General features: G+C 34.3%; 1 protein-coding gene across 2 annotated transcripts; it reads left to right on the top strand.

Moving 5' to 3' along the window:
* Window positions 1-206: 206 nt before the first annotated feature.
* LOC111045222 (protein suppressor 2 of zeste) lies at window positions 207-18,226 on the top strand. 2 transcript variants are annotated; one of them, XM_022330573.2, is made up of 6 exons: window positions 207-418; window positions 2,488-2,621; window positions 3,644-3,796; window positions 4,178-4,344; window positions 6,851-7,030; window positions 9,086-18,226. In XM_022330573.2, exons 2-6 carry the CDS (start codon window positions 2,510-2,512, stop codon window positions 11,591-11,593), a joined length of 3,120 nt encoding a protein of 1,039 aa, XP_022186265.2. In that variant the 5' UTR covers window positions 207-418; window positions 2,488-2,509; the 3' UTR covers window positions 11,594-18,226. The 2 variants fall into 2 exon arrangements, with proteins under 2 accessions (XP_022186265.2, XP_022186266.2); XM_022330574.2 differs by having other exon boundaries at window positions 218-418; window positions 2,492-2,621.
* Window positions 18,227-20,368: the final 2,142 nt, after the last annotated feature.

Below are 20,368 nucleotides of genomic sequence, written 5' to 3'. Positions count from 1 at the left end.
TTGAACGATTTGAAAAAGAATTTCTACAATCTAAATGAGTTATTTGTATCAATTTAAATTTCGACAAACGATTCAATCAATTTCCATTCATGAAATTATCATTATTTGATTAAATGATCAGCTTTGAAATTTACGAGTTTCACCGCCTTCTTAAAAATGTCAATTTTATAGAGGGAAATATCCATACTTTCAAGATTGGCAATGAAATTATCAAGGCAAGTATCAAATCAAGGTTGTAGTGAAAAGTTTGCAGATTTTTGTGTTAATGTTTATACTTTAATTTAATTCAATTTTATACTGTCATCAGTTATTTTCTTGTACTATATTATGTAATGAAATTTTTGAATTTATTCGTGGATTCTATTTTGACCAAGTGCTATTAGAAGTGCGCTAATTCCATCCTGGTTTTAAGTTTGAGGTCAGTATAGGCGTTCATTCCTTTCAACGCGTTTCAATATGGCTGTCCTGTTTATTGCAAGTTTTGAAAATAACGTTTGAATTTTAGATAATTTTATAAATTTTCTTCTAAAATTCAGTTACATAAAATTTGTTCCAACTCTTAAACCTGAGTTTACAAAATTGTACTATATTTGAAATTAAATGATATTTCTTGTAATCTTAGGTTATAAGTTTTTGTTGATAGGCTACGTCAGTTTGTTTTGGAGTGTAGAATGCTAACGTTTTTTTATTGATTATTGAATTAAATATTATTTTTATTCATCGTTTATTATGTAGTAAATTAAATAAGCGTATAATTATTATACTCCAATGTTCGCCTCCTTACTAGAAAATTAGGTCAGTAGTTCAGTTTATAACTTACTACACTAGCCTAAATACAGTTTTATTTTTTTATTGAGTTGAAGCGCTCAAATAAAGCACGTTTTATAAATTTTCAGCTTTTAAATATTTTAGTTATAGGTGTTTCGTGGATTTTAGTTGAGCTTAAGCTCTAATGAATTCATAATCACATGAAGCTTTTTTGACCTAATTCCCAAGCTCCCTCTTCTTCATTTAACTAAGCTCATCAAATTATTTTGTATTATGTAGCTTATCAAATTATTTTGTATTATGTAGGCTATATTCAATTTTTATTCAGCTAAATCATTGACCAAATAATTTTTGGTTTTGCTCATTATTTATCTTTGATACCTACAACCTTGTTGTGTTGTTGGTATAAACAGTGTCGAATTTGCGTTCCATCCTGATTCTGAGCAGGACGTGGTAAGGTTTGTGACGGCAATAAGAGGTGGTTCGGCATTTGACTACGACCAGATCTGCGCCTGTCTTCTAAAAAATAATATAAAATCCTTGGGCTGCACTTTATTATATGGGCCGCGGAATCCAGCATTGAGACCTACATAGATTGGTAGGGGAGGTCAAGACGAGTTCAACTATGTTTCACAATGTTGTCGATTTCGAAGGATTAGCTGAATAAAGACGGCGGAAAGTTGATTTTTTCGATTTAAATTTTTTATGGCTACAATAGGGTTTTAAACAGTGCAATTTTTGGTAAAATTTGACGAGGAATCTAATCAAACCGGTTTTAAGTTTGTATCTTAAGTAGATTTTGAGATATCACAAAAAGTGAATTTTTTGCTCTAAAAAAAGTTCAATAATTGTTTACATGGTGATTGATTACGGTAGTATTTTAAACTTTTAGATTTTTTCAACTCTCCGCCATGTTGGTTCAGCTAATCCATCGAAATCGACAACAATGTGATACATGGTTGAACTCCTCTATCGATCTATGTAGGTCTCAATACTGGATTCCGCGGCCCATATACTAAAGTACCCTCGATCCTTGAACATCGCCTTCATCATATAGGCATGCATGCAGAGTTTGACCAACTGAGTTTCTCCTAATATTTATAACATTGCTAAAGTTCTCCCACTTTATAAAACAGTCAGTTTTTAGATAACTTACAAATAATTATTACAGATCGATTTCTCTACTAACAGTATCTCCAAAATTGCAGAAAAAATTGCTAAGGAGTAACTTGTTGCTTAGCCTCCTACTTACAATTCAATAACATTTTTACAGACCGTCAATATGGCTTTTGGAGCGACAGATGTGTTTTTGATGTGAACAAAGCTTTGCATAGTGCCCTGTCGGGTAATTTAATAAAGGCTTCAGTGATATTTCTTGATCTTAAAAACCTGTGATAGTGTAGAAAAAAAAGGTTTATCCGATAAATTGAGAGCAATAGAATTTTTGGTAAGGCAATTGACTGATTTTCCAGTTACCTTACAAACAGACATACAATACAGAAACAATATTATTTGTATTCCTTATTTTATATTTATCATTGCATATTTTTGTACTTACCATGTTGTGGAATAAAGAAGATTTTTGATTTGATTTTCTTAATTACAATACCTCAATTGTGTTGAATGAGACATTTTAATTATAAGCCTTTGTTAGTTACAAGATATGAGAAGTATTCTGAATTTAGTCGACCATGTACATGATACAAATTTATTTTTCAGGTAGATCTTGATATGAAAAAGAATGCAAAATACAAGAAAGTTGAAGGTCACCGACCTGAATCCTCAATTGATATGTGTGCTTTGCGGTGGATATTATATAGATGCAACAACAATAATCGAATGTTTTCATTCATGTAAGTATAGCATGCCTATAAAAATGTTCAATTATAATTTTGAAGTTGGGTCATTCTGCATGTTCTATCAATCTAAACTCAACCAAATTTGGATGAAGTTCTCGTTTTACAACTAATGAAAATTTTATTGAGAAATATCTTGAACAGTCACTCATTAAAACATGTCAATGGCATGCAAAATTGACTATGTGCCTCCTGACATGAGTCAGGAAGATTACTTGATAATAATACATGCATGGTCTGTCCGGAAAATGATTTCAATGATTTTCTTCTGACGCCATTTTGCATTCCAGAGTTCTGAGCAATACCGACTTCGAGTTATCTTCGCTCTGCCGAAGAGTTGTTTCAGGAATTTCCGTGTGTGCCGTTTCTGTAACGCGGCAGATTTCATAATGCAGCTCTCCAACGACCCAAACTTTTCAAAAAATGTTACCAGTGGGTATGAGTCTTGGGTGAACGAGTACGACCCATTTTCATTTTTGATCAACATTTCCTGAAAAGTCTGGGTCCTTTTGAATGAAACGCTGCATTTTAAACTCTGACGCATCACAAAAACCACCCTCACGGAAATTTCTGTAACAACTCTCCGACAGGTATGAGACAACTGGCTCGAAGTCGGGTTTGTTCATAAGACCCCAACCACTAGTCTCCCACCTTCGCAGCACTCAATAAAGAATAATGGCGTCGGAAAAAATAATTTACTTTACTTTCCGGGCAGAGCATGTAATTAATCTATCTCTTCATTATTTTCTTCATTTCCCCTAATTTTGTCAGAACATTTGGTCAGAGGACCTCATCACCAGATAATGTATTCAAGATTCACACTAAATATAAATAATGCCGTAAAACTGACCCAAAAAAAAACAGTTCTATTGCTAATTTACCATAAACGGCCAAGAACTTTGAACTCGCAATATGTGACCAATTGATGGAACACCTGTATGCCAGTATCTTTATATAATTTTTTTTTAGTCAATGATAATATCATAATGATCAATATTAATGTAACCATCCTTTTTCAGTCTGTAGAAGCTGTATTGTCAGATACCTAGAAAGTAACAAGTACTGTCCAATATGTGATGTTCAAGTGCACAAAACACGACCACTTCAGAACATAAGACCAGATACTACTCTTCAAACGATTGTGTATAAATTGGTGCCTGGACTCTATCAAAGTGAGTATTCTGCTAGAAAAAATATGTTTTTTTGCAATATTTTGCCAATTTAATCAAATTTACTTTACTTGATCATATGCAAAGTTTAAGTATGGTTTCGGGTGGTGGTTCTTACTCAAAATGAAATACATTTTAATGAATGCAACTTAATTTAATCCACCTACTATTCAAAATATGATCTTCTTTTTCTACTCCCGATCCTCGAGGTAGTCATTTGATCTTGACTGTCACTACCAACCGCTGACGAAATCGTGTAGATCTCGAATGTCATGCCGCTCCAATAGCAGTATGGCATTCGTTATCCACACACGGGCAGTGGGCAGTCACAGCTCTTTAAACGAAACTTTTGTCAACAAATGTTCTCGTCTTTGTTTTTTGCAGATGAAATGCGATGTAGACGAGAGTTTTATGCTAAGCACCCAGAAGCAAAAGTACAAGCGCAGAGCCCTGAAGCAAGAGGAGAGCTTACAGATCAATCACCAATATTTCTTCCCGATGATCAAATAAGTATTTGTCTAGAATATATGGATTCTTCAGAATTACAACAGGTAAAAATTAATTTTCAGTATCTATTGATTGGAATTTATAGATTATAAGAGTAAACGAGTCATTTTGTAAACTTTTAATCGATCCAACTTTTATTCACTTTCCATCTTTATTGATTCTCAATATATATTAATATGAACATTATAAGGACGTTTATGGAACTGGGAATGAAAGAATTGCCACATTCTAGAATTAATGGGAAGTTGGGAAGTGTTATATCAATAACGTATGAACCAAAAATAATCATTTTGAGTTGATCGAAATTTGATTTGTTTTCTTGTTCACTTACGTACCTATGTCAATATACATTAGGGACATTATGTTACTAGAAGTGAGCTGTATCTCCATAACCTAGAAGTTGCCCAAAACGGGTGGACAGCAAGTCAGAAGAGCTTCTAGATAGCGGCTGAAGACATTTTTAACTACTTGAAGGCGGAACAGCAAGAACGTTGAAGAAAATAAATAAGCGTTCATTGTATTCGCTCAAGGAACTGGCTGAGGAGCTATTCGTTCCTGCCAAATTGACGCGGTATCATATATCTGGTACCCCAGTCATCGACCAATTCAACAAGTATCAATAGATCCTCTTTGTATATAGATTGCATTTGGTTCGATGTGCAAGTGAAAGGTAAAGAAGGTCATCAATCGAGTGGAAATCTTATCACTATAACGTAATCATTGACCATTTAATACAAAGTGGTGCAGAGGAAACGCATGTTTTTCAAACCTCTAGTACTCGGTGACGGGAGGGGGTATTGATTGCCCTTGAACGAATGTTGGCCGACGGCCCCTACTATGTCGTTTCAGTCGCTATGGAGCGTTGGGACGTACACTATTGTGCTTTGTTAGAACAAGGAATTTAGTCACAGTGCAACATCTTTTCAGTCAATATTTTAGAGGTGTAGTGCCTGATCGAAATACTGTACTCCGATGAGTTGCAGCGTTTAGAAGTACTGGTTCTGTGATGTAAAAGAAACCACCTGGTCTTCCCCTTCATTTCGTACTCCGGAAAATGTAGACCGAGTCAGTGTCGTCTAGTCCTGAGACCATGTCGTCTAGTCGATCGTCTAGGACTATTAGTAACAACTGCCATTCTGACTCTGTCTACATTTTCCGGAGTACGAACTGAACGGGGAAGACCAGGTGGTTTCTTTTTCATCGCAGAATCAGTACTTCTAAACGCTGCAACCCATTAGAGTACAGTATTTCGATCAGGCACTGCACCTCGACGTCCAACTCTAAAATATTGACGGAAAAGGGGTAAAATCTATCTCAATGGGGGCATGGGACTGTCAAGCTAGAACAATTCAAATATGAGACCCTTTGGCAGGTAGATTTAGCACATTTTCGACCATTGTGCAATGAAGCGTAAGCCCCCATCCTGTAAAGTTTAGTGACGTTATTCCACACTTAGACTTTTACTCGAGGATTTCCATTTCCGTCTTCCGTACAGGTCCATCAAAGTTATAATTTCCAACTATTAAACAGTCTATACTCTGTAGCTTTTGGTGCAACATGGAGTTCCTCCAGAGCTTATCAAGATGCGACAAAGATCTAAACCGTGAAGGCATATACCAGTTTTTATTGATGTACAATCGAATTGCGAATCAATTATGTTCGTCGTGTGGTAAAAACCAAACCCTGCAATTAAATGGTGTGTTTCACGCAATAAATGCTGTGGCTAAATAAAGTTATGATTTTAGTATATAACGATTTTAGAACTCGTATAAGGTTATCAGAGATGTACATATTGTTTCAAAACAGAATTTTCAAGTCATCCTTATTGAATTTAGAAAAATAGTTGAATTCCATAATTATGGAACACAATTTTGAGCCTATTCTAATATTATCAAAGAACTAATTTCCTTGTGCTAATTGATATTTTTAAACGATGTAGCCTACATAATATTATGTCGAGTTGTAAGCTGCGGACCAGAGTGGTGGATTTTGGAGTAGGTTTTGAAAATATATTTTATGCTGCTAAACCTATCTGGATGGGGGCATTAAGAGATCTATTGTTTAATATTGGTTGAGCATTGACATGGGTTGACAGTTATTGTTTCCCTTCCACCAGTGTTGAAGGAGGGGTATTGTTCTCTCTTGACCGTTCCATGCCCCCATCCAGATAGGTTTTACCCCGGAAAAGTGCTGTGATTCATTGTTTCTAAAAAAACTGCTCGACAGCGAACACACGATTTTGTACGTTCCAACGCTCCATATCAACTGAAACGGAATAGTATGCCAACATTCGTGCAAGGGCAATACCGGTACCCCTCCCGTCGCCGAATAATATCCGTTCGAAAAGCATGCGTTTCCTCTGCACCACCTTTTACTGATCGATTTATTCTGAAATGAAATATCTGAATTAGATGCGCTGTTAGAGGTTTACAATGTATCTACAAATTAGTTTTGAATGGTATCTTCTGCACACTAATAGTAATTTAAAGTAAATTTACCTGAGTCCAGTACAGTAGTGCGAATTTCAATATGTTTTTATTTCAAATGTAGGGAACTTACGGAAGAAGATATTTACGGTGTCCAGCTGCTGTAACTGTGCTCCATCTTCACAAGCTGATTAGAGCCAAATTCGGGTTGACTAGTCATAAAGTGGATGTGATGTATAAAGAAGACATTCTTCTTGAAAACTGGACGTTAATGGATGTGGCCTACATCTACCAATGGAGAAGGGTATGTTCATTTCATAGTGATTGAGCCTTTGACTACATTAGTCTATCTCTTGAACAAAAACAAAAAACATCATTAATTTTGGAGTGGCGGTAGAGTCTGGTCGTTTAGACACTGACTTTGTTAACCAGAGACTTTTTTGCTGTGGGTGATGCCCACATGAGCTCTAAGCTTGTGTGTGGGTAATGAGGTGGATGATAATGAGAGATGAATGGACCTACAGTTTTAGATGGTTTCCGAACCACCGGGAAGTGATTTTACTCGGCTATTCCAGATATTTTTCTTGGGCTGCCCAAAAGCAGTTAAATCATGTCAGAAGCCCTGGAAATGACCCTGGAAAACTCTACCTGAGCCAGCCAGGTCACTTTGCATTTTTTTTTTTAAATACCATGAATCTGAAAATTGAGTTACATTCTTTTAAAATATTCAATCTTTTCAATACTTTATATTTTCCTGGACATCTAATCGTGAGTTTCCTGGTTTGATCTCATGCAATCTTTTCTGTGAACAATGATTCGCGCTTGTAATATGAATTTTTCACACCAGAAAATTAAGAGATGATTCCTCTGTTTCTCGTAGTCAATGTGAGCTCTGGCCGGGAAGACTTATTATATCATATATTGAAATAATTCAAATGCCATTACAATATTGAGTATTGGCCTCAGTTGAAATTTCATTGCGAAGTGTTGATAGAATTTGATAATAATTGTAGTATATTACAGCTCAAAATAAAAGGTTTATAATGTAGACATTGTAGATAATTATTTCCAGTAATGTTTGAAAATATGCCTTTCTTAATAACCTTTTATCTTTGTTTGAGAATAATTGATTAAAAATGTTTTATAATCTAAAGCCATATTTTTAAATTAAGAGTTAACCACTCTTTCATTATTTAATAAGAGCTAATTTCTAACCAAAAACTTGTAGAGATTTCAACACTGAATCCAAAGTGACAATTTTAGACTATTTCATCTCTCCATTGTTGAGAAATTGGTTTAATAAAAATACTTGAGTTCAGATGAGTTGATGATCCTGAATTAGAGTTCACTTCACCATCTATGAATTTATTTATAAGAATGTCGTGAATTCATAGAGCTCTTTATTTATTGACATTTTTTTCAAGTCCTGAAAATACAATCTCTCAACAATATTTCATTTTCAAGATCCCAAACTTAATTAGATAATACGGATTTCTACATGGACTATTTGGCTGAGTTCAGACAAATTCAATTCTGATTTTTAAGTTGGCCAAAATGTTATTAGTAATACAGTCAAATTTTATCAATTCTTACTGTATCTACATAATATCATTGTAATATACATAACTTGAATGAATTTAATCTTATTTAGGAATACTTAATCGAGCATTAAAGACATACTTTAGCAATTGATCATGAACTACCATTTAAAACAACAAGTGCTCTACAATCTATCAAACATCTTCATTTCTATTGCCCACTAAAACAATAGCAAAATCCTTGAATTACTCAACACTATCTTAATGAATCATGAATATAATTATTTTCATTCTTGATGATGTCCTATATCGAGCTAGATGGCATTCTCATTTGCGAGTCTATCCATTCCGTTTGCTTAATTTGTTCGCTGAGCCTGAAAAGTTCGGCTGATGACTTATAACAGGCTTACCATATTCTCAAGATATTTGTCTCCGACTGTCAGTAGTCCATAAAATTAATATATACCTTGCATCGAAATACTACTAAATATTGCTATAGCTTGTTATAGTCTTCCTATATAATACTGGTAACATAACTGTAAGCTTGGTACACATTGAAGATTACATATACTTATTTCTAAATGTCTGATTAGCGGGACTTTAATTTCCTCTGAAGTATCATATTTAAAATATACACTCATTCCTGATAATTTTTGTGACGTTAGAGTTTATTTTCTATTGATAATTCATGTGAGGATGACTTGTAGAATGTTTAGGTTGCATACCAGAAAGTTTTCTGCTACCATGGTATTTTACAAGCGTGTCAGTGTATCTTTATCTTGAAAAATATTTTAGGGAACGTTTTGTGTATTGTTTTGCAGAAGTGCCCCATCCATCTCACTTATCGTATTCTCGAAATTAGGAGAAAACGAATGAATGTGCCAATCGAGACTGGCCAATCATCAGCAAGTGAGTCGACAGCAGCAAAAACGCCGCGCAAAGAGAATGATACGTCCGTCTGCTCGGCCAATCAGCAGGCAGCTAGTGATTTGGAAAAATGCCCCACATATCAATTACGTATTAGTGAAAATGGTGTGATGAGTGTAGCAGGAATCGAGAATGCAAACAGGCTGCTTGCTCCGCCACAGTTGGTCAACGTCGACGATTTCGAATCATCAGTTGTCAAAGAAACCATCGTCAACAATAAAAATAGTTCAGAAACTCCAAGTAAGACCGAAGTCAACGTAAATAGCATAACTACTGCTAAAGATTCAACATCAATACCAACTTCAAATTCATCATCATTGACCACATCATCCAAATCATCGTCTTCTACATCTACCACAATATCAACATCTACTTCTACATCTACCACAACGTCAACATCTACTTCTACATCCTCTAGTGAAGCTCAAGCTGTGACAAGTTCTGCAGTAGGAGATAATAGAACTAAAATAAGTGAATCCGTTGATTCTCCCAAAACAGCTTTAAATTCATGTTCTGTAAAGTCATTAGTTCAAACACAAACATCAAATAATGAGCCTACTAAACCAAAGGATAATAACAATGTTAGTAACGTGAAATCGGCTAATAAACCTACCGATAGTATTAAAGTTGGGAAAATGAACGTTTCAATCAAAGCTGATGCCAATTGTCGCGAAGATAACTCACTATCTAAAGAAGAAGCATCTATAAGGGCAGATTCAGTTAGCAATTCGAAGAAAAATACATCAAGAGAGACAACAAAAGATGAAGCACCAACAAAATTGTCGAAAGACATCAGCTCCAATCTGGTCGATATTTTCGCTTGTGATCCACCGCGGCCTCCAAATACTCACAAAGTCTATCCTGGTGTCAAGGCCACATCGACACCCATCACTGCACCACTTGCTAAAGATGACTCCTCTAAACAAAATATACAAAAAACAAATGCCGCCACTCAATTGAAACCCACACCAATGGAAATTCTGAATGCAGCTGTCCCTAAGAAAACGCCCAACAATTCTGCTTCCAAGTATAAAACATTGAAATCTCCCACCACTTCATGGAATCCAACAATTCCACGTTCTACTATTCTTTCCATGAAGCATTCACCAGCAGCAGTCAATCAAAGCAAAGACCCAAATCCAGTGTCGGGATCAGACGTAGCTAATCCTCCTCCAGCCAAACAACCAAAGTTTTTCAAACAGAGGAATATGCCAAGATTTTTGGGAAATCCAGCTTCGGGTGTGAAACCAATGTATCAGGTAGCTCCCGGTACGGAAATTGTTAGTCAAAATCCAAGTACTGGTACATCTGCAACGGCTTCTGTCCAAAAATCAGCCAAAACAACAAATTCGAGTATTACGCTGATGAAGATTGATCCGAAAACTCTGTGCCCAATACCAGTGAATCCTGTTTCCCATGTTCTCAGTAGCCCTCCGAAGACCACCTCTTCCCCGCCTCCAAAAAAGCTGCCTCCGCCTTACACACCTGGCTCTCCAAAGACTACAAACCATTACACGAGCGCCAGAACAGTGCATTCGAATGCTAGTGCTACTAAATCACCGGTGCCAAGAATTCCAAGTCCTGCTCATACGGGAGCGGGAGCACTGATGCCGTCGAATCCATTCATGCACAGCAACCCGCACCTGTTGTACGGCGCATTCTCGGCAGCGCCATTCGCAGCCAGCGACCCAACAGCACCCAACACTCAGCTCATCCGCGCCATGTCTGCACTAGGCGCCGCCTACCACCCCTCGTTGCCCCCCTCAATCAGCATGCTCTTCAACCCCCACCACCCGCATCACCGGCTCACCCAAGTCGACAGGGCTGCCTTCAAAACTCTCACCGAAGACAAGCAGGCCCTTCCCTCCCCACCGGCTGTACAGAGGATACCTCCGTCTAAAGGTTCTTCAGACCCATCCACGTCACAGGCTAATTCAACAGTAACTAAGAAAGAAAAGGTTGACAGTGATAGGACAAGAACATCTCCAGTCACCACTGACCAACCAAAGAAAATGGAATCTGCTGTTGATACTAAACCGCCACCCGTAAGTGAACCCGAAAGCAAACCTGCACCATCAGCTGCTGATAGTAAAAGTGAAGCTAAGTCCTTGCCTAAGTCAAAGTCCGTGGAGAATAAAGTGAATGTAGTTGATGGTAATTCAGAAAGCAAATTGGTTTCCAATGATGATTCTAAAAAGATATCCAATTCTAAAAGTACCGTAAACATCAACTCCAGAAAAGCAGAAAAATCTTCGGCAAATGAGAAAAAAGTTGATTGCACCAATTTAAAAGAAAAAAAAGAAATTCCAAAAAACAATAACTATACTAATAAGGCATCATCTTTCCCAGAAGGTACAAAAGGTAATATTATGATTTCTACCGAAAGTTCTTTGAAGGCCTAATTTTGAAACTAATCGAAATGTTTTGATTGGTGGTGAGTAGCTCAGCCTCCTGTTAGGAGAAGCAAGATTAAGCTACAATAAGGTATAAAGAAAAAAGTAAAAAGTTCTACTTATTTATAAGAGTAGATTAGTTAATTCATATCTCACTTCATGAATAACAAATACAGTCCAACGTCTAAAGAAATTTTAAAAAGAAGATTCACTCTCACATGATATTCACTTTATAATATTGAGTTGATTTATTATATTAGAGGTCCACCTCTCTCAACTGTATTTATATTGTTAACACTGACTTTCATTCTATCTTTTGAGATTCAATATTTTCTATCTTTATGTGAAAACGCCCTACAATATTTTTCATATATTATTCTTGCAACAACTAATGAATAAACAAATGAAAACATTAATGACAGAAATATCAAAAATAAAAATTTAAATTACTATTAATATATGTAAATAAAGATAATACAGTAAGTAAATATCAATAATAATAATAATGATGACAAAAAATATAATATTGTGTGATGCCGATTTTTTTGAACAATTTCCATTGTCCGATTGTGCCTTGATCGTCAATTTTAAAATGAGAATGATAAATGTGTAAATTTACACCTAGGCTGTGTTCATAACTAAATTGTATATAAGTTGATATACATTATAATCTAGTTGGATTGATATTTTGTAGTTTGATAAAATAATTAATATGGTATTGGCAAAGAATTGAATAATTTTTAGCTTCTGAATTTTAAGTATATAGTGGTCTAAATATATTGTGAAAGTGATTTATTGAAAAAAATTGAAATGAGTTAGTGTATTGAATATAAGCTTTTATACTGGAAGGCTCGTTGAGTCCGTATTGAGTTGAATTTCTGCATTTACTAAAGGGTTTTCTATTGAGCGCTCTCCATATTTAAAATAATTGAATTAAACAAGCTGTGTGTGAGATATTGATGCTATCTCTGTTTTGTTTAGAAGGCATTTAAATGGAATATGATAACTTTAAAATGGTCGCGGTGGCGGGGATCCGAAAAGTCTCTTCTTTCATTAATGTGGCGCACAATTCGGGCTGAATCTCACTGATGTCTTTAATAATGTTTTTGGCTATTGATGGTCCACGGCTTTCTGGCATAGACCTATGACTAAGCATAGCCCCACAAAACAAGTTTAGAGGAGTCAAATTTCACGATCTTAGTGGACAGTTGACAGTGTCTCTGCACGAATCAGCCAAGTTTGGAAATCGCACATCCAGAATGTTAATTGGTTTGTGGTCTGTCTGTTGAAATCACATATTTCCAACATTCCTATCGTCCAGCTTAGGCTACAAGTCGATAATCATTGGCTGTATTCGTCTAGATGAAGTCAGAGATTCCGAGTTCTTTTACACGACGATTGCCGAAGATTATCCAACACATTCTCATGCATATTCAGCGACAATATTCTTGGCAGATTTTTACGAATCATTATTTAACAGTAAAACATTATACGTTTCACTCAACAGAGCCACTGTATCACAAGAAACGTTTATACTTTGCTTTTAAAACGCAATAATATTATTGTATATATTTACTTACTGAAATTCATTCTAGAAAATAGAACATTGATGAAAAAACTTTACTTCTGAAAGGTGGTAACTGCAAGATGGTATTCAACCATCAATCAAATTTTTCACATTGCACTTCATAACAGTTCGAGAAACCTATGTGTCAGTTATTTTTACAAAAACATATCAGATAAAAACTGGACTAGTATTTCCTTGGCATTAAAGTGAAGGCAGGGGTATTGATGGTCGGTGGGCTGGGGCAATATATGCACTGTGCGATTGGCTGGCAACATTCATTGGTTGCGGGCTTATCCACTGCTGCTGCCATGGTGACGTAGCTGAAGCACTTGAGACGCCTAGTGTCAATTATCACCTTGGCGCTTTGCATCTTCCCATACTTGGAGAGCCTTAAATCAATAGCAGGTTTATCAACCCTCAGATTTTTCACCCACAGACTTTTATTCGCAGCATCATCAATCTTTGGTTTTCCTTTTGATGAATCAGAGGTACTCTTTCCTTTGGAATAATTTTCCTACTCCTTTTCATTTTTCTCTCTCTTTCCTTATCTTACTGGTGTTTTTGCGCTTGGTTAGTGGAATTTTGATGACTGATCCCATCGGACCTCCCAACCAGTTTACCAGTTACCAGTTCACTTAAATCTGCTCACCACATTGCGATTAGTCCTCTCGGTAGGATGATTTTTGTAACCATAGAATGGGCGAAGCTTTTGTAACATTATTTGCTTAGAGCAATTATTGAGAATGCAATAATTTCATAGTTTGTATTTGTTATATTCTATAAGGCTGGCTTCTCACTGTTGATTTTTTCGTCGGCCGATAGTTCCCAAAAAGATGGAACATGTACTTTTTTAATGTAAGTCTTCAGACTGTCAATGGTGTTGGAAAAATCTTGCGAGAAAATAGAACCTGTCCTATTTTCAGAGGAGAGCGATAGTAATGGCGCATATGCTTCTGCATACAAACTTTCACACTGATAGAGTTTAGTCACCGGAATCCATTCTTCACAACTTTCGGAGGGTCACTAGCCTTTATTTGCCTGCTTATTGTTTCCCTATATCAAAAAACTCCAATCGTTAATTTTGAGATATTTAATTTTTTTTAATATTATAATAATCTACTCGACTCACTGAGTCCATAGAAGTTTGAATTTTGTTTCTACGACCAAAAATAATAATATTTAAAAGAAATCGAAAACTTGCTAGGTCTAAGAATCAACAATGTGAAGACCCAAAGCGATTTCTCCCATTTCACGGTTATTAGCAAATCATTCCGGTTCGTTGCGGACAACTATTTTTCGATCAGTCTGTCGGCGCCCTAACTTTTCATGGTCTTTTATCCAAGACATACTGAATAAATCGTTCTCGAATGAACTAGGAGAACGCAGAAAGGAGACATTCAATAAATTTGCACCTGTAGCTGCACCTAAAGAAATTTAAACGTTTTTAGCGTACTAGAAAATATATTGATACACAAGAAGCGCACGAGAAACTTGGAATTTTCGCGTATCTTAGGGAAAATGATCAATCCGTTATCTACAGGTCGACTGAAGATTTCTGTCAAATTTCAATGCTTTCGGTTCAGTAAATTTTCTGATGATGGATGAATGAATCACTCCATTTCTTTTATATAATTATGGATTATTTCAATATTTAAGAATTAATATATTATTTTAAAATGTTAACTTTATTCGGCTCTAAAATTTTCGCAATACAGATATTGAAATATTTTCAAATATAATTTGAAATTACATTTCAGTACCTAAATAAAAAAGAAATGAATGAAATTTTGAATAATTTTATAATTTTAGTTATGTGTATCACACTGAATAAAAAACGAATTATTCGAAATAATTGAATAGTTCAATCAAATCTCTCAATGAAGATTTCTTTATGAATTTGTTTCTGGTCAAGAATTCATTAGAGCTAGTGTATGACAAGACTATTGACTACATTGATCATAAGCCTGAATAAATATATTCCTAGCTGTATTTTATTGAATGGATAAATCCCATATATATTTGCGACAAAATATATATAAATATGTATTGCAAATGTACTTTATTTTTCTATTCACATTCATATTACAAACAACCTTTGCATAATCGAATAATGAATTTATTGTCATCAATCTCACAATTATTTTGATCAATGAAATGAATTTCACAATCTCATATTTAATTAGTTTTTATGAATCACTACAAATATGTAAATTGAGATATACATTTATACAATGTTATGTATTGATAAATTTAACTGAGATAGCTTTGTAAGGTTTTCAGAGCAATCATCACAAACTACACTGTGATTATTAACTGTGCCTAATTGTACATCGTAATTATTATTATCAAGAATGTATTTGTAATTTTATCTCTCTGGATTTCTATTTTCACTCATGTAATCGGTTATAATGTCAATCAATTTGTTTATATGTTGTATATGTATGTATTGTTGTATTCATTGCAATGAATAATTTAAATCTGTTTATCTCGTGAGAGCATGATTTGTTATAATATTCAAGTTGGTGTTCACAGCATGCGATTACTGTTCAAAAAGTTCAATTCACTCTAAATTGATGATAAATGCTACATAATAAAAAAAATTCAAATAGTATTAATACGCACATAAATTGGTAAAATATTATTATCATCATCTATATTCTATAATATAGGCCTAATAAAGGAAATAATTGTCTTATATACGTACGGGATAGGAAATTCACGTATGGACGCATCATCACGTCTGAACTAGGTACTGAACTTGAAATTTTGCATATAGATTCTTAATTTACCGAGGATGTTTATAGGCCTATTCGAAATTGTAAACATTTTAGCAGGTCTAGTTTTCTGTTTGCCAAGTTTTCAATTAGAGCCTTGCGGAGCTCGGATTACCTGCTAATATTATAATATCTAGGCCAAATCTCATAGCATTCTAATGTAGAATACTATTAATTTTATATTAATTCATAAATATGATTTTATTAAATTTGTATTCATGAATTTCAATTGTTTGTTATCACAGTCCAACGCTGTGAATTTAAAACCATGAAAGTAATCATTGAAGTTTTCTATCGTGTCTAACTTTTCAAGGCACCTCTCTCTGTTCACTGTTATCGTCAAGAAAAGTTTAAATGGAAGCGCCTGGTCAGTCTTAACATTATCATTGCAGTATTTATAATGGTTATTGCTTTTATAAAAAAAAAATAGGAAATCGAATTTTTATTTTTGTTGAAGCGAAACGCCATAAGTCTATTTATTTATTAACAGATTTTATTATTATAGCACTGATTATCTTGTGAATTCTTTATCATGAAAAGTGAAATTTAATTCTGTACTATCACACGTCGAACTTATGATTCTAATCGAGTCATGATCTAAATAGAATAGGTGGTGTGAAGTATTATTCATTATACATCAATATTTTACACTTCTATCATTAGTAGGCTATAATTAGAGGGCATTTAATTAGCATTATTTCTATTTTCAGGTCCTTTGAAATGATTTATCACAATTGATCACCAAGTTAAAGTAATTAGAATAGAGGGCATTCATTCACATTATTGATATTTTGATACATCACAGTGAAAGTACACTTCAATTATAGAGATAATTCTTGTGAGTCTTGTAGTGTGTGTGAGTTGGGAAAATTCAAAATGAGTCTGTTCTAAACAAATACTGAAGTGATATTAGTGATTATTTTGTTGAAATTCAGTATTTATATTATTTTTCACAACTGTTAATTTCTGACGTTGCTCTTGCTATTGTGATACGAGTAATGTGTTGTAATTTGGTTTTTATAATTTCTGCATGCAATGAATGATAATCATTATCAGTGTTCTAGTTAATAGTTATAGTTCTTAACCTAGGGTTACACTATGTAGCAGAGCTACAAGTAGCTCAGCTATATAGCTCTGCTACAAGTTCAAAAAGTGACACTGGAGATCTGCAATTTTATATATAGCAATTTTAAGCCTATTTTCTCTGCTATTTAGTAGAAAATGAGCTATCCAAAATTTTGGATAGCCTATAGCAGAACTATATAGCTCTCCAGCTACATAGTGTAACACTATCTCTAGACGGTTTTAATATTTATTTTTGTCAGTTACGATTGTGTCATAACAGATCTAGATAAATACATATTTTATCTGTATAACATCTAGACACATCGTCAAAGTACCTTTTGGACAAAATTGGTCTGAACACTTCATTGTCAAGTTATAAATATTTACAAGGCAATTTCTTGTCTTGTCTTGCCCAATGATTTTGAGGCTTAATTGACAAATTCATCGATCTATTACTGTCATTCAATAGGGATTATAGTACTGTGAATTCACTAATGATAGTACAGTAATACCGTATACTTTAGTTAAAGTTGATTTATCGATTTTATGGTTCGAATTTTTGTATAAAAAACTATATTATATATTTTCAATTTTAGTATCAAAAATTTTATTTAACACTTTCTTTCATTTCATCTTGTTTGCATTTATCCTATATTGAGATTACAATACTGTAACATTATTAGATAAACGTTTTGGAACTAACTTTGGTCTACAGTCTACAAATTTATCAAATGGAAATTCAATTTATTATTCATATTTTCTTGATATTTGAGAAAGATAGTGTGCCAAATTTCATTTATTCTATTTAAATATATAGTTTATCTCTTGAATATTGATGGCTCACTGAATAAATTCATATCGAAAAACCGTTGGATTTCAATTATTGTAGTCTATTGTGTAATTTTAAGATATTTATTCAATATCATTTTTGATCTGAATTTTTCGTCTAAACTTTTTTTAGAAATGCAATGTACAGTTTACTATACTTTCTTGATAAATCTTATGAATATTTGATACTGTAATTAGATTGTTTTGCTCAAAGAGCACGAATTTATTGATACTTAGAATAAGAGAGTATATTATATTCATTTATTTTAAATTTTTATTCAGCTATCAGTAATTTAAGCATATATTTTGTATATAGTTAAAATGTAAAGTATTTTATTTTTTCGAATTGTTGACACAAAATGTATAATATTACTTATTTTAGTGTAAATAAACGTTATGTTGTGTGCACATGTTTGCATTATTTATCACTAGTATCAGTGCTTTAAACGGATCTCCACGGAACAGCAATAGGCGGAACCATAGAGAAAAGATAGCATGCTTATGCTATCGAATAATAGTCAACTATAATACTAGAACGAATAATATTATAATCATCCATTAGGATGTGTACGGTATTTTCAAGTTTTGACTAGTGAATCCTCCGGGCTGGAAAATTCGCGATCAAATGTTATGAAAACCATATTGTGTTTATGCACTCAATTCAATTCATTTATCATTTGTCACAGGCTAAACAACAGTAAGCATTGACAATAGTCAAGTACCTACATTAAACACATAAAAATCTGGTGAGGCGCACTCAGACAACTTTCCTTGCCGAACTTTCAATTGTGTCCAGCGTAAGGCTGATCACACATCGATTCGTCAAGACAAGACTAGTCTCGTTTAGTCAAAATACTTCACATTGCTGCTTATGACGCAATACTCACTGACTAATCATTGCAATTAGACATGAATCCATAAGCAACTATTTGAAGTATTGTGACTAGTCTTGTCTTGACTAATCTGTGAGTGACCAGCCTAAGAGTCGAGTTTTCTGAAATATAATAATTTAAAATTGATCAGCTGACGAGATCAATTAATTATTCTGCTACCTCTTAAAGCTGGGGTTTCGATTGTGCGTAAATGCCGTCGTCGACCACGACAGGGAGAGAATCTCAGATAAGGTGCATTTTCGTTTATGCGTACATTTTCGCAGTCAACGACGTCAAGCATTGTTGACATTCATATTGTCCAAATTACAAGTGTGCTAAAACAGCTGATCAAAAAACTCATCATTATTTGACTTTATTATTAAAGAATCAAACATTTCTAATAATATCAACATATTGCCATTTAAAAGTATAAGCTCAACATGCCCCATTAAAAACATATTTGAACATAATCTTTTATGTTATGTAGACAAATTGAAATCTACCCAATGTGATATCCTCACCCTGTCGTGGTCGACGACGGGCATTTACGCACAATCGAAACCCCAGCTTTACTCACAGTGAATGATCTATTAGAATCAACAGTTGCCTCTCTCTTGAAGCATGCATTTAAATAATCACATTTTTTCGAATTTCGAGCTTATTTTTAATTTTAGGTGAAAATGTTACTGGGCATTAATTGTAGAGATTTTCATGCTCAATCTTTTCCACTTGAAATTTTTCGTTTAAATTGTATTTGAAGCCTGAAAACTGATAATCTAAAATCAAACTTTGCGTAGATAGGGCGGAGCTCCTAAAATTTTCACAGATATGGGATTTATGGCAGTTGATAGAGCTTATCAATGACTATTCTAGGTATAAATTTGATGAAAATCGTTAGAGCCGTTTTCGAGAAAATCGCGAAAAACCCAGTTTTTGACATAATTTTCGCCATTTTAGCCATCTTGAATTGCATTTGATCGAAACTGTTCGTGTTGGATCCTTAAGTTCCAAATATTCCAAGTCATTCCGTGTTGGGAGATGAGATACACGATAGGCTATACATACACTCATACAGACCAATACCCAAAAACCACTTTTTTGGACTCAGGGGACCTTGGAACGTGTATAGAAATTTAGAAATTGGGGTACCTTAATCTTTTTGGAAAGCAATACTTTCCTTACCTATGGTACTGTAATAGGGCAAGGAAAGTAAAAATAATTATTATAACATTCAAATACAAAGTTGAACTTGCTAAATTCTTGAAATAGTGAAAACATAATTCATGAACTAGTAAATAATAATGCCAGTTACAACCCAATCATAACTTTCTTTTCACGGTTACCTACACTCAAGGATGAATTTTCAATTTTTCGACCGAATTTGACTCATGATGCATGATTTTGAACCGCCTTGACGAGCCGAGAAGAAAGAGCTGTAGTACGATGAGATCAAGATCAGATCATTTTGTCAAAAGTTATGAGTGTCTGAAATGTTGATCCTTGAGGTGTTCTTATGCGTGCCTCTCCATTAAATTGAGTGCATCCAACGGGTGATTCTCATAGAACATGAACTTAAATCATTGTTCAAAATTTCAATGTGAGGAAAATGTAGTTAATGATGATGGTTGAAGCTAAGAAATGAGGTGTTTTACAAAATACAAGGAGCATTTGTTGTCAG

This window comes from Nilaparvata lugens, chromosome 1, assembly GCF_014356525.2.
Source record: "Nilaparvata lugens isolate BPH chromosome 1, ASM1435652v1, whole genome shotgun sequence".
NCBI lineage: Eukaryota > Metazoa > Arthropoda > Insecta > Hemiptera > Delphacidae > Nilaparvata > Nilaparvata lugens.
This window is presented reverse-complemented; position numbering and strand designations above follow the sequence as displayed.